This window comes from Poromitra crassiceps (assembly GCF_964638095.1).
Source record: "Poromitra crassiceps genome assembly, chromosome: 11".
Taxonomy (NCBI): Eukaryota; Metazoa; Chordata; class Actinopteri; order Beryciformes; family Melamphaidae; genus Poromitra; species Poromitra crassiceps.
The window spans coordinates 50,751,948-50,767,771 of NC_139643.1; the positions used below are offsets into that span (position 1 = coordinate 50,751,948).

General features: G+C 43.4%; 1 protein-coding gene across 1 annotated transcript in view; it reads right to left on the bottom strand.

The window, feature by feature from the left end:
• col28a1a (collagen, type XXVIII, alpha 1a) overlaps positions 1-15,824 on the bottom strand; it is a gene marked incomplete at both ends in the record, with an annotated part of 35,544 nt that overhangs the window by 13,748 nt on the left and 5,972 nt on the right. Inside the window, 17 exons of the mRNA XM_083646077.1 lie at positions 2,094-2,162; positions 2,621-2,689; positions 5,374-5,445; positions 6,432-6,500; positions 7,031-7,102; positions 7,314-7,382; positions 8,472-8,540; positions 9,083-9,151; positions 9,259-9,327; positions 9,559-9,627; positions 10,184-10,252; positions 10,348-10,416; positions 10,521-10,574; positions 12,737-12,781; positions 13,015-13,059; positions 15,244-15,270; positions 15,401-15,445. Of these exons, the coding sequence (XP_083502203.1) occupies positions 2,094-2,162; positions 2,621-2,689; positions 5,374-5,445; positions 6,432-6,500; positions 7,031-7,102; positions 7,314-7,382; positions 8,472-8,540; positions 9,083-9,151; positions 9,259-9,327; positions 9,559-9,627; positions 10,184-10,252; positions 10,348-10,416; positions 10,521-10,574; positions 12,737-12,781; positions 13,015-13,059; positions 15,244-15,270; positions 15,401-15,445 (1,050 nt within the window). The remainder of the gene's footprint in view (positions 1-2,093; positions 2,163-2,620; positions 2,690-5,373; positions 5,446-6,431; positions 6,501-7,030; positions 7,103-7,313; positions 7,383-8,471; positions 8,541-9,082; positions 9,152-9,258; positions 9,328-9,558; positions 9,628-10,183; positions 10,253-10,347; positions 10,417-10,520; positions 10,575-12,736; positions 12,782-13,014; positions 13,060-15,243; positions 15,271-15,400; positions 15,446-15,824) is intronic.

Below are 15,824 nucleotides of genomic sequence, written 5' to 3' on the forward strand. Positions count from 1 at the left end.
GCAAATATAAACGGTGTTGTGTTCACGTTCATAACTCATATAATATAATGTATCATATCGTTAATTTCAAGCTCAATTCTTACCCAGAGAAAAGGTACAGCACTGAAAATGTAACAAGCAATAGTTTTTTAAACATCTTTATTTTAAAAGATGAAAAAACCCAGGTGCTTTAGTCCCAAGCTTCAATGCTCCTGGCCAATCCCGGCACAACAGGGCATGGTTATTGCTTATCCTATGTGGGGTTAGAAATCACGCCTCCCCTACAGGTGGGTCTAAGAATGACTCCCCTACAGGTGGGTCAAGAGAATACATCTAAGAATGACTCCCCTACAGGTGGGTCAATACAATGTCTTGTTTTAATGTTCATCACACAGGATGTGACTGTAATATAAAGTGCAGTAACACTGGATTTGGATATTGTGGGGACCACAAATGGACCGCTAGCGACCTCTAGCAGACAATGGACATAAACCACAAGCGCTGAGTCACGTGACTCGCAGTGCATCATGGGATTGGGGAAGTTGGACTATAACGCCACATTCTGGCCTCACTCAGTCAGCCTACGTCTGCCCTGATGGGGACGACAGACCACAGCACACAGCTACATGCTAGTTAGCCACGCTAGCCTAGCCATGTCACAGACCACAGCATGCAGCTACATGCTAGTTAGCCACGCTAGCCTAGCCATGTCACAGACCACAGCATGTAGCTACATGCTAGTTAGCCACGCTAGCCTAGCCATGTCACAGACCACAGCACGCAGCTACATGCTAGTTAGCCACGCTAGCCTAGCCATGTCACAGACCACAGCACGCAGGTACATGCTAGTTAGCCACGCTAGCCTAGCCATGTCACAGACCACAGCACGCAGCTACATGCTAGTTAGCCACACTAGCCTAGCCATGTCACAGACCACAGCATGCAGCTACATGCTAGTTAGCCACGCTAGCCTAGCCATGTCACAGACCACAGCACGCAGCTACATGCTAGTTAGCCACGCTAGCCTAGCCATGTCACCACACACTCTTATCTCTAACATATGTTAGAGATAAGGAAATAAATGGCCAGTGACTTGCTGGGCCAACCTGAGACTTGACTCTCTCTCCGTCCCTCTCATCTCTATAGTCCCTCTCATCTCTATAGTCCCTCTCATCTCTATAGTCCCTCTCATCTCTATAGTCCCTCTCATCTCTATAGTCCTCTCATCTCTATAGTCCCTCTCAGCTCTATAATCCCTCTCATCTCTATAGTCCTCTCATCTCATCTCTATAGTCCCTCTCATCTCTATAGTCCCTCTCATCTCTATAGTCCTCTCATCTCATCTCTATAGTCCCTCTCATCTCTATAGTCCCTCTCATCTCTATAGTCCCTCTCATCTCTATAGTCCCTCTCAGCTCTATAGTCCCTCTCATCTCTATAGTCCCTCTCAGCTCTATAGTCCCTCTCATCTCTATAGTCCGCCTAGAGACTATTTCTTTGTAACATTTCAATAGCTTCTTATTAGATGACACTCAACAATTCAACCGTTTCGCTTTTGTCTGTAGACGTTTAACAGATTATAACGTATATGTGACAATTCATGAACATAACTACATTTTACACGAGGTGACTCTGTATACACATGCAGTTCTGACATTGAACACAGAGGGCAGCGTTAATGTAGGAAGTATAGCTAAGCTCAAGGCGACAAGAATCAGGTGGGTGGAACAGGAAGCTAACATAATCTGTTTGTTGAACCATAACTAATTAACTGTTAAAACAACATCTACAGACAAAGACAAAGAGTTACATTGTTGAATGTCAACTCTTTGTCGGCAGACTATCCAAATAAAGCCAAATAAAGGTGCATCATAAATCAATCAATATCAACTTGTGTCATGTTTCAATGACATCTCTGTTTGCGTGTTTGCACAGCGCTGCTGCAAAACACACTCCATATTTGAAGCATCTCTAATTGCGTGATCCTCCCACGCGATTAAAGAACAGATAAATAATAATTATCTACACAAACATTTCATACACGCTAGACATGATATAACCAGGCATCACATACTCCACATGTCATATTTTGGTCCTTTCTGTGCTCAGGTTACCTTGGGCCCAGTGATTCCTACTCCATGTTCTCCAACAGGTCCAGCTGGTCCGGTTGGCCCAGGATCCCCCTGTTATACACACACACACACACACACACACACACACACACACACACACACACACACGCACGCACGCACGCGCACACACACACACACACACACACACACACACACACACACACACGCACGTACACACACACACACACACACACACACACACACACACACACACACACACACACAGACACAGACACATGGACACTGAAGTGACTCAACACTGCTGACTCAGAAATATTAATAATCCTAATAATAATTAGGATTTATATAAAAGCCGAGTTTACAAAGCACCTTACATGAAGGCGAATGTGTGTGTGTCTGCGTGTGTGTGTGCATGCATGTGCATGCCTGTGTGTACGTGCGTGCATGCGTACGTGTGTATGTGTGTGTGTGTGTGTACGTGCGTGCATGTGTGTGCACGAGCACGCAGGTGCCTGAGTGAGGTGCTGGATACCATCAGATCAGCCTACCTTTGGTCCTGGTAAGCCACGCCCAGCAGGTCCAGGTAGGCCCATCATGCCCAGGCTGCCAGGCTCTCCCTGGACAAAGCAGCACACTCACTCATCAGCTCGTCATCACATGACAGCTGCTAAACCAACGATTAGACCGTCTGTCAGATACAGGCAAGCACAGCTAACTGGTCTGTCTCGTTCCAGACTTACAGCTGAACTCTTCCATAAAACAATGGCCTTTGTCTGGTGGGGAGCAGCCTTTGCCCCTTCAACTAAGCAGAGAGAATGTCTAAAGCCCCTTGAAACAAAACACCAACTAAAACGTCTCCTTTCAAACCGTTAAACTTCCACATAACGTCCAAAACCTTCTGTATCATAAAGACAGGCATCTGAAGGCGACGCTGGCTGAAGACCTCCAGAGGTGTCGAGCAGAGCCTGACCCTGACAGTACTTAACCCTCACATTCCCAGTAGCATTAAGAGACACTTGAGTGGAAGCCATATTTAAGATACCTTCAACCAGGGATACTCAACCTGCTTTGCCCGGGGGCCACTTTCGTGAAATGATAGAAGGCCAGGGGCCAGTTAATAAACAAACAATATACATTTTTTTCTGTAGCGGATTGTAGGTTTTTGGGGTGTCAGCCGGAGTTTAGTCTGACAATGTTGTGCACACCGGATAGTTAGTTAGGTTAAGTTAGTAAGGTTAAGTACATACATAAGTGTCTGGGTAACGAGCAGACGGCGGTATTTGACAATTTAGCATGGCAAACACGACAGCCAACGGGCAGCTAGCACGTAGAAAGTTGTGTTTGGCTATCATTTCGCGCACTTAAACAGCTTCGTAATATAGCTACTTTTTTTTATTTGTTTTTATTCATTGTGTCATGCACTTAACAGTGCTCAGCCCACATGGGCTTACAAGACACACAAGATATACAGTATAACATAAGCTAGCACTATAAAAATACAACTAAATCACAGTACAATACTCCTTAAACAACAAAACAGATCATTACTTTCTGAACAGAACATTCTGCCTTTGCTCCCAGACCCGGGAAATAAAGTTTGCTACAAAGAAGGTCCCTTTCTTGAAACACAACTCACATTTTTCATAATCATCCATCTCAAAAGAAGATCTGCATAAATAGAGGACATTTTAGTGAAAAGTATCTCTCTTGTATCATCATAAGCTGTACAATAGAATAGCACATGGATCTCGTTCTCAATTTCACACAAATCACAAAGCAAACAGAGTCTGTCTTCTTCAGGGGTAACGTTAAACCTACCAGTCTCCAGTGCCAAGGGCAGAGTTCCACATCGTAACTGAGCACACAGGGACCTTTTTCGTCTGTCCAAATCAAACTTTACATAAGGCTCTGCACAGTAACTGTCTTTTATGAGACGGTAGGTTCTTATCTTTGGTTTATACCATAAATCAACAGACCATTTATCTTTATACAAAAGGAACATATTACTCATAGTCTCCCGGAGATCACACACCAACCTGTTCAAATCGTTCAGATGGAATAAAGATTTCAGTTCAACTGCCCAGGGATGTCTATGGGCGATGTCCCAGTCAAATATCGTTTTTGTGAGTCCCTGATCAGACATCCTCACGAGTCTATTCCATAGTCGGAGCATTTGACCTTTGTGCCTGATGTTTGGGGATTCCCATCCCATATCCCCACTGATGGCCAGAACTGATGTGCATCTGTGAACTCCTAGAAAATAACGGATAGCTCCGTGATGCACAGTGTTACAGCTTAGATGTTCCCGGGAACCCCAAACACCAGAAGCATAATCTGACACAGGACAGACACAGGAGTTATACAGGTGTGTGTAATCCCAGATTACCACAATGTTTACCTTTGTTCAGTACAGATCCCAGGGCTCTGCCCGCTACTTATGTCTGATAACAAGTTGTAAAAGACAGCAGTGTATGACAGGTGTATGTCAGGTGTATGTCAGGTGTATGTCAGGTGTATGTCAGGTCTATGTCAGGTGTATGTCAGGTGTATGTCAGGTCTATGTCAGGTGTATGTCAGGTGTATGTCAGGTGTATGTCAGGCCTTGTCTGGTCTGGCTGAAAGGCGGAGGTGAAAAATAAGGAGAAACTGCAATAAATGAGTGATATCATGCAGCGAGAGGATCAAGGGACTTTCCAAAGGCACGTCGTCCTGAAAAGATCTGTCTTTTGGAATGATCAGGTGAGATCAATTTGGAGCAGAGCGTTTTGTGTGCCCTCTCTCCTGCTTCGCTACCCCTGACCAGCCAATCAGAGTGATTTCTCTACCCCTGACCAGCCAATCAAAGTGATTTCTCTACCGCTGACCAGTCAATCAGAGTGATTTCTCTACCCCTGACCAGCCAATCAGAGTGATTTCTCTCACCGGCAACAACCCAACGCTGATTCAACATGTTGAATCGGCCGGAAAAGCCGCCGTCAAAGCAGACTAGAGCGACAGACGGCCAGACATGGCTGGTGTTTCTGGGGATTTACAGTGACGTAGGAGACACTGTCTTGTGTCCAGCAGGAAAGCTTTGGAGATGAAATATATTTACATAATCATATAGACTCTGGAATGTTTATCAGAAACAAATGATTATATTATATAATTATAATATATATTATAATTATTATATTATATTATATTATATTATATTATATTATATTATATTATATTATATTATATTATATATTATCATTATATAGTATTCAACGTAGAGTATTTTTTACATACATCTTAAAACATGACTTTAAGAACATACCTTAGCTCCTGCCGGGCCAGCTGGGCCTGGAGACCCAGAGAGTCCTCTTGACCCACGGTCTCCTCTGTCCCCCTGCAGAAAGACACACACACACACACACACACACACACACACACACACACACACACACACACACACACACACACACACACACACACACACACACACACACACACACACACGAGCAACACACACACACACACACACACACACACACACACACACACACACACACACACACACACACACACACACACACACATTAACACTGCTGTCCTGTTATTATGATGTTCCGCACCATTGGCCTCAAACTGGCTTGATCACGAGCAACGCAGGTGAAAATATCAGTTTTGTTTGCGTTGGTTTCTGTAACAGTTGAAAAACATGAAACTCTGGAGTTTCTCTGACACCGCCTCTAAAAGAAAAAACAAGGAAATGTCTTAAGAGTTATCCTTTATTTATCCCTATGGGGAAATTCATCCTCTGCATTTGACCCATCCTCTACTAGTAACCTTCCTAGAACTATAGGAGCAGTGGGCAGCCACAGTGCAGCGCCCGGGGACCAACTCCAGTTCTTTTTGCCACTGCCTTGGTCAGGGGCACTGACAGGAGTATTAACCCTAACATACATGTCTTTGATGGTGGGAGGAAACCCACACGAACACATGCAAACTCCACACAGAAAGGACCCGGGGACGGACCGGGGTTTGAACCTGGGACCTTCTTGCTGTGAGGCAACAGTGCTAACCGCTGAGCCAGCGTGCCGTCGATGATGGACGATGATGGACGATGATGCATATTTACTTTGGGTTTAAGGACCTTAAGTCAATGGAGGCATTGTGACACACAGATCATTGTGACACACAGATACGTAAACGGTTAGTAGTTTTCTCTGTCGTCACACTTACTGTGCAAACCACACCCTACACATGCATGCAGCTGGCGCCTTTTAAACAATGCAATATTTGTTCAGGTCGCACGTGAAGTGTCACCCAATCAGGATGTCCTCTATAAGATGACAGGTGGATTGTGTGACGGGTGACCAATGACCGGCTCACCTTTTCTCCGAGAAATCCTTTCCCCGACGCTCCCTCTGGGCCTCGGACACCTGCCAACCCCATCTCTCCCTGGATTGAACAGCAGAGGAACCACGAGCAAACTCAGCTTCAACACCAGACAAATGGAACTTGAAAAAACCAAGCTGTGTTTTGCAGAGGGCAGCTTGCTCTTCACAGAGGGATGATGTTGACAGGAGGTTATGCCAGAGAAAGCTTTTTTGGATCCACTCCTTCAGAACACTGTCTGCAACCACTGGGTTTGAATGAGGATTTCCACACGAGTGTTGTGCTATGAATAAATTATTATAAATAGACTACGTTCTATGTTATACGATGGCTGCTGCCCAAAGTTTACATAGCATTGTCTTTATAGTTTTTATTTTATTTTGTTGCATATATTGTAAATTATGTATATTTGATGTATTTAGTGTTTCTTGTCGGCTGTCTTGGTGGACACTTGCTTCTTGGCTTGATATCTAGCCACTAGTTCAACTGATTGACACAAGTGCTCTGCAGGTTAATCAAGTGATGTAAACCATGAATCAATATATTGTGAGCTTGACCTGACCTTTGACCTCCAGCCACTGACTCGGACTCACCTTAGGTCCAACAGCACCGTCCTCTCCAGGAATGCCGGGTATACCGGCTGCTCCATCGGGCCCTGGCTGCCCCTGGAAAACAACAGATATTTAAACCCAAACCCAAATCTCTTTTGTATCCAATTTGCTGTCGCTGTTCAGTCTTTAAAAAAGACTTTATTCAAGTGGATTTTGGTTGACACGCTTTGGTGTAGATTTCCTAAAGGAAAGATAGATTTAGATAAAGTAGATAAAGTAGCCTAAATCAGATTTGCTGAAGCTGACTGGATGTGTGCTTCCTCACCTTGGAGCCTGGCTCACCCGTGCCCCTCTCTCCCTGAGGTCCAGACTCCCCTGGGAAACCCTGGTCACCCTGTGGAACAACACAACTCAACATGTCAAATGGCCAATCAATCACTTACAGGGGGAATAAGTACAATCTGGTAACCCTTGAAATGACAGGGCATTAATTATGACCAGAAATAACTAAGAAATATCCAAGTCCAATAAGAATGAATGATAATATCCAAATAATTAAAGTTGTTTGACCAGTAATTGTATTAGATAAGTGACGATACCAACTAGTTTAAAAGGAAGAAACATGGAAGAAACACACCGTCTCACATGATGTATCTTCACAGAGTTCATTACTGTGCAGAAGCAATATAAGTTTTTCCATTAGGTTTTCATTTGCTTATAACATAGATTACATACAATAATACATCATTACCAGCACTGACTATGTACAATATTCACATAGCTACAAACGTCATACGTCAAACGTCAAACGTCAAACGTCATCTACACAAACAACATAAATGAACAGAAACCCCAGAACAGGGCTAGTCATGGTTAAAACAGCTTGCTTTACTTGTGTACTAATTACCAGTCATTCTAAATGCTATAACGAGTTATCGCAATATATCTATTTAACTTGGATATTACTTTGTTATTTTCAGTCAACACCACATACTCTACTTTACTTTACTTTATTAGTTTATTTGGTCAGGACAGTACACATTAATGAACAGTTACCTATACAGAGTCATCTATATGATAATAGTAAATATGTCGGATTTAGCTAAAAGCTAATTTGCATCCGTAGTCCTCAGGACATAAAAACATACAAGATAAAAGACATCAAAACAGAAAACAGGAGAAACAACAACAATGTCGCCAAATAGACATAATAATGGTGCGTTAAAAACTAAAGTGTGTGCAAAATTACAAAAGAATAAAGTGCATGTTAGAGACATATGAGGGCTAAATAGTTATGGTTGGTTATGGTTGCAGGGTTGATTTATTTTGAGCCATTCCTTGAGGTTTATTTTGAAGGTTGGACTTAATGGCCTGGATTGTTTCAAGACACTCCGAATCCCCTTCATGCCCCTTTAACTTATCCTTCATACGTACAAATCAAATAGAAGCGATCGTGTCAACCTTCTACTGATACTCCACCAACCTTTGGTCCAATGATGCCCAGTCCAGCAGGTCCTCTGGGACCAGAGGGCCCAAATGCTCCTTGGTCTCCCTAGATCCAGACAGAAGAACCAGAATTCAAATTGTAATCACAGGAATAAAAGGCATGGCGGAGGACGGGATGCACCTATGATATCAGCACATCATCGGTATGGCTTTAAGATGAAATATCAACATTGGCTCAAAACATCTCTGCCAATATGACAGGCCAAGGCCGATAAAATCACGCTTTAATTACGATGCCTGCATTAATAGTATTATTATTATTTTATTATTATTATTATTTTATATATATATATATATATATATATATATATATATATATATATATATATATATATATATATATATATATATATGTGTGTGTGTGTGTGTGTGTGTGTGTGTGTGTGTGTGTGTGTGTGTGTGTGTGTGTGTGTGTGTGTGTGTGTATATATGGGTGTGTGTGTGTGTGTGTGTGTGTGTGTGTGTGTGTGTGTGTGTGTGTGTGTGTGTGTGTCAGCATTGGCAATCGGCCAGAAGAGTTGGAGAACATTGGCAAAAATCCAATATGGTGCATTGTGGTGCATGGTGCATTGTGGTGATGGGCCTTGCCTTCTCTCCCTGGATGCCTGCTCCTGGAAAGCCCATCAGTCCTGGCAGGCCGGGGGCTCCTGAGATTCCCTGGGGGTCAGGGGTCAGGGGTGAGAGGTGAGACAGGTCATCTTTTACAACACTGCACAGCAAGACCTGTCTGTCTGTAACACCAAGCAGCTAGAGGTTAATCATACCTTATCGCCTTTGTACCCGATCCCTGGGGGTCCACGGCCGCCCTTAAGACCCTCATAACCCCTGTCCCCCTGTAAGAAACACACGGAGACGTCAAGACAACAGTGTGGATTTCATTTACAACACAGGGAGTCTGGAAGGACATTACAGTTTGACGACATTTTATTGAGTCCTTTCTTTGTCATCTTTATTAATAATTTATCTTCAATAAAATATGTAAATTAGACTAGCTGATCAAGTAGAGGACAGATAAATACATGAGTCCATGTTGATTCTAGTGGAACAGCGGAGCCAGAACTGACCTTGGGCCCTGGGAGGCCCTCGCCCAGGAAGCCCTGTGACCCTTGAACCCCTGGTGGCCCTGCCGGACCCTACAAAACCAACACAAAGACACCAAATATTCAATATTGAATGAACAGACATTATATACTGTAGCCCAAAAAAAGGTAAGGTAATTGCTGGAGATAGGGCTCCTCCTAGTGGGCAGGCTGTGTAATGCATGTAGAGCAGTGATTCTCAAACTTTTCTCATATCAAGGAAACCAAATTTCGCCCAGATTAGGGCCACTTGACGAGATTTTCCCCATTGAGATTTTATTTCATTTTATTTGATGATTTTTTAAATATATGATTTTGTCCAGAATTCCATGAGCATGGAGCCAACGATCTAGCAGGGACACATGGATGATTTTGGCGTCTTATCTTCTCAACATAATGATGTTCTCAGGTTGACTTGGTCCATGCAGTGCTGCTGCTGTGGACGTGGCTATTTCATGTGAAGTTTGACATAAAGCTGATGAAATGCAAGTTATTTTTCCCCTCAAAGGAACAGGTTAATAAACTGGAGGGTTGACTTAATGTCGATGTAAACTATTATTATTGACTTTGTGTGCTGTTCCGCTGAAGTATTGGCAGCAGTCTCACTCACCTGCATCCCTGGTTCACCCATACCCGTCGGACCAGTGGGACCTGCTCTTCCTTGGTTGCCCTTGTCACCCTAAGAGATATGGTATGGCGGGATTATATGATTACAGACTGAACACTTTCCCCATAAATGGATATTTCCTCTCATTCAATCAAACCTGAATTCACCTTAGGTCCAGGGAAGCCGATCCCGGTATCTCCTGGAGGTCCTGACGCACCACTGGGTCCACGGTCTCCCTTTTAGAGGAGAAGGTGAATTCATGAGTGCGCTCCACAGCTTCAACCTTCAGACACATTGTTTGAACCTGAGGCGTTTTAAATTTGACTGAAATGTGTCTTACTTTGGATCCAGCCGGCCCTTCTGGACCCTGGTCTCCAGGTCCTCCCGTTAGTCCCTGAAACAGACACACGATACAGACACATCTATCAAAACCAGGCTAATTAAATTAAAAAATATGCATACTGTAGTCCTACAGTAAAAACGTAGCTGATATTCAGGGTATCTGTATCAAAAATGTAAGACTTTTTAAGGCATGTTTAATGTTACGTGAAATTTAATTTATGACCAATTTAAAAACCAAGATAAAGAAACAAAACCAGTTTCTGACTGAGCATAGCTAATAAAAGTTTGAAATCATAAATGAGCAGAATCGGGAAAAGGGCACTGAGAACATGAAGTCCAACTGTGTTTAGAAAAAGCAGATAAGATGCATATGATATTGTACTATTTAACCATACTAGGCATCTGGCGTGCTACGCGCGCTCGATTCCTAGCCTCGCCCGCTGAGCTGGCCCTGCAGCTCGCTGCGTGGCCTCGCCTGCCCTATTGGCATGTGCACAGGTGTGTGTGTGTTGCTCACAAAATGTTATTGCCCTTCAGTTTACATGGGTGTGTGAGTGTGCCCCTTAAGTTTACATCAGTGCCTATGACATCATCAGTGCGAGAAATGCATAAGATGATTTTGCTCTTATAACATCACTGATGACATCATCAGTCTTATGACATCACCGATGACATCATCAGTGATGTCACAATGCCTCCTGTGACATCATCAGCGGGACAAAAATTTAAACAGAGAACATTACCCACTTGACCATTTTATAATAGATTCAGTATTATTCGAAGAGAAATGCATTGTAACAGAAACCTCATTACAGTGTGAAAGATTAAGACCTCTAATAACCGGATTTAAGACATTTTAATACTTAGGGTATTATTTATCTTAAGAAGTTTTTATACATTTGTAGGATCAGTGAATATCCTGAGATTACAGCTTTATAATATGAATACGGTATGTGTGTGTGTGTGTGTGTGTGTGTGTGTGTGTATGTGTATAATAATGTATGTGTATGTGTGTGTATGTGTATAATACTGTGTGTGTATGTGTATACTACTGTGTGTGTATGTGTATAATACTGTATGTGTATGTGTATAATACTGTATGTGTATGTGTGTATGTGTATAATACTGTATGTGTATGTGTGTATGTGTATAATACTGTATGTGACGGAATAGGAATTCTCCACTTGGCAAAGGGACTTTTCATGGGAACCGGAGACAGAGCAGAAGGATGGGACACCTAAGCGGGCTCAGCCCAGGGCTTCTGTTGTTCTGCCAACACAACACTGAAGGAGCGGGCTCAGCCGAGGGCTTCTGTTGTTCTGCCAACACAACACTGAAGGGGGCAGCAAGCGTTGAAGGAGGAGAGAGGGGATGGATAACATGTGCCCAAAACATAATCCTGTGGGACAAAGTCTGCTCAATGACTAGAACAAAAGGCTGCGAGCTTGAATTCAGGAGGGGGTTCAGATCTAATCCACAAATCACATTCCATAAGTGCAGAGCAGAGGACGGATGGGTTTCACCAGAGGCCTGATTGTTTCCGCACGGATGTGGATGGACACAGGAATCTTTCAATTTGACCACACACCCATTCAGGTATGAACGAGCGTATAGATGGAGTTATCCTACATTTTTTTATACTTTATACTTCAATATTTATACTTACGTTTTCTAATGACAGCCTGCTGAGCAAGGCCGCACACCTCATGATATATCAGTCTTAAATGTTGGTGCTTAGGTTTGATTGTGCGTCACACATGAGCCTCGACGCTGTGCTCCCCCTGCAGGCACGTCATGCTGTTCATTATTTTGGGACAACTGTCGTAACGATGACTATTACCAAATGTTGCTCTTTGAGTTTTGACTGAACTGAGCAGTCTCCTCAAATACCAATGAAGTTTGTACATTTAATTTAATTCCATTGTGTCTTGTTGTCCTCCAAGCCAACAATTATGACAATTGTCTCAAGTAAATGATGATTCGGGGCTTCCGGATAGTGCCGTGGTAGATTCCCTGCCTACCAACAGGAGGGGCGCAGGTTCGAGCCCCCGTTTTACCTCCGGCTTGGTCGGGCGTCCATACAGGCACAATGGGCTGGATTAAGGGTCTGCCTCCTGGTCCTCGTCTGAATGTCAAGACATTACCTGCCCACTCATAGCAGGCTGTATTAACTCAAGGCCTATAATGAGGGGAAGTATGTTTTCAAAAGCCCACCTGCTCTCCTCTGGGTCCTCTGGGGCCCGGAGACCCATCTGCACCCTGTGGAAAGACATTCATATAATATTTATATATGTGTATATATATATATATATATATATATATTTATTTATTTATTTATTTATTTATTTATTTATTTATATTTATTTATATTTATGTAAAATTAATGTAAACAAATTACATATTAAAATAATGTAATATTACCATCTTCATATATTCACACAGAAGCCAATCTATACAGAGGTTAAAACATCAAAGGACGGTCATAAACCTACTTGTTCTCCCTTCATACCAGGGGCGCCACACTCGCCACGCTCCCCCTAGAAACACAAGCAGTACAGAGAGAGACTGAAGCTTCAGTACAGAGAGAGACTGAAGCTTCAGTACAGAGAGAGAGACTGAAGCTTCAGTACAGAGAGAGAGACTGAAGCTTCAGTACAGAGAGAGACTGAAGCTTCAGTAGAGAGAGAGACTGAAGCTTCAGTACAGAGAGAGAGACTGAAGCTTCAGTACAGAGAGAGACTGAAGCTTCAGTAGAGAGAGAGACTGAAGCTTCAGTACAGAGAGAGAGACTGAAGCTTCAGTACAGAGAGAGACTGAAGCTTCAGTAGAGAGAGAGACTGAAGCTTCAGTACAGAGAGAGAGACTGAAGCTTCAGTACAGAGAGAGAGACTGAAGCTTCAGTACAGAGAGAGACTGAAGCTGCAGTACAGAGAGAGACTGAAGCTTCAGTACAGAGAGAGACTGAAGCTTCAGTACAGAGAGAGACTGAAGCTTCAGTACAGAGAGAGACTGAAGCTTCAGTACAGAGAGAGACTGAAGCTTCAGTACAGAGAGAGACTGAAGCTGCAGTACAGAGAGATACTGAAGCTTCAGTACAGAGAGAGACTGAAGCTTCAGTAGAGAGAGAGACTGAAGCTTCAGTACAGAGAGAGACTGAAGCTGCAGTACAGAGAGAGACTGAAGCTTCAGTACAGAGAGAGACTGAAGCTGCAGTACAGAGAGAGACTGAAGCTTCAGTACAGAGAGAGACTGAAGCTTCAGTACAGAGAGAGACTGAAGCTGCAGTACAGAGAGAGACTGAAGCTTCAGTACAGAGAGAGATACTGAAGCTTCAGTACAGAGAGAGACTGAAGCTTCAGTACAGAGAGAGACTGAAGCTGCAGTACAGAGAGAGACTGAAGCTTCAGTACAGAGAGAGAGACTGAAGCTTCAGTACAGAGAGAGACTGAAGCTTCAGTACAGAGAGAGACTGAAGCTTCAGTACAGAGAGAGAGACTGAAGCTTCAGTACAGAGAGAGACTGAAGCTTCAGTAGAGAGAGAGACTGAAGCTTCAGTACAGAGAGAGACTGAAGCTTCAGTACAGAGAGAGACTGAAGCTTCAGTAGAGAGAGAGACTGAAGCTGCAGTACAGAGAGAGACTGAAGCTTCAGTACAGAGAGAGACTGAAGCTGCAGTACAGAGAGAGACTGAAGCTTCAGTACAGAGAGAGAGACTGAAGCTTCAGTACAGAGAGAGACTGAAGCTGCAGTACAGAGAGAGACTGAAGCTTCAGTACAGAGAGAGACTGAAGCTTCAGTACAGAGAGAGACTGAAGCTTCAGTAGAGAGAGAGACTGAAGCTGCAGTACAGAGAGAGACTGAAGCTTCAGTACAGAGAGAGACTGAAGCTTCAGTACAGAGAGAGACTGAAGCTTCAGTACAGAGAGAGACTGAAGCTGCAGTACAGAGAGAGACTGAAGCTTCAGTACAGAGAGAGACTGAAGCTTCTTCAGTACAGAGAGAGAGACTGAAGCTTCAGTACAGAGAGAGACTGAAGCTTCAGTAGAGAGAGAGACACTGAAGCTTCAGTACAGAGAGAGACTGAAGCTGCAGTACAGAGAGAGACTGAAGCTTCAGTACAGAGAGAGACTGAAGCTGCAGTACAGAGAGAGACTGAAGCTTCAGTACAGAGAGAGACTGAAGCTTCAGTAGAGAGAGACTGAAGCTTCAGTACAGAGAGAGACTGAAGCTGCAGTACAGAGAGAGACTGAAGCTGCAGTACAGAGAGAGACTGAAGCTTCAGTACAGAGAGAGACTGAAGCTTCAGTACAGAGAGAGACTGAAGCTTCAGTACAGAGAGAGAGACTGAAGCGTCAGTACAGAGAGAGACTGAAGCTTCAGTACAGAGAGAGACTGAAGCTTCAGTACAGAGAGAGACTGAAGCTTCAGTACAGAGAGAGACTGAAGCTTCAGTAGAGAGAGAGACTGAAGCTGCAGTACAGAGAGAGACTGAAGCTTTGAGTATTGTCTTCCACAGCTAATCAGGCTGTAGTGTCTGCAGTCATTGCTGCATTTAGACAAGTGTCGGCTCCTTGGATTCATACGCTTTCAGTAATCTATTAACAATGCATGAAATAGATCACAATAGTTCAAAAATACATCCATTAAAGAAAGTGCATGTCATCAGAATGCTTTACAATAATGATACATCAAATATCAAATCAGATTCCAATGATATCTACCTTCTCCCCTCTGTTACCAGGTCGGCCCTAAGGAAAGGAACATGATTCTAAATCAGAATTACCATATTTATATCACACAGTTACTGTCCAGAAGCCATCATCAATCTTGCTAACAGGTGCAATCAGTTGAATTAAAATATGGAAATTTCATTATTACCTCAAGGCCCTCGATTCCCGGACGTCCGTTAATGCCAGGTTCCCCCTACAGTGAGCGAGACCAAACAGCGTCATCAAAAGACCAGACCAAACAGACCAGACCAAACAGACCAGACCAAACAGACCAGATCAAACAGATCAGACCAACAGACCAGATCAAACAGACCAGACCAAACAGACCAGATCAAACAGACCAGACCAAACAGACCAGACCAACAGACCAGACCAAACAGACCAACACAACAGACCAGACCAAACAGACCAGATCAAACAGACCAACACAACAGACCAGACCAACAGACCAGACCAACAGACCAGATCAAACAGACCAGATCAAACAGACCAGATCAAACAGACCAGACCAAACAGACCAGACCAAACAGACCAGACCAAACAGACCAGATCAAACAGACCAGATCAAACAG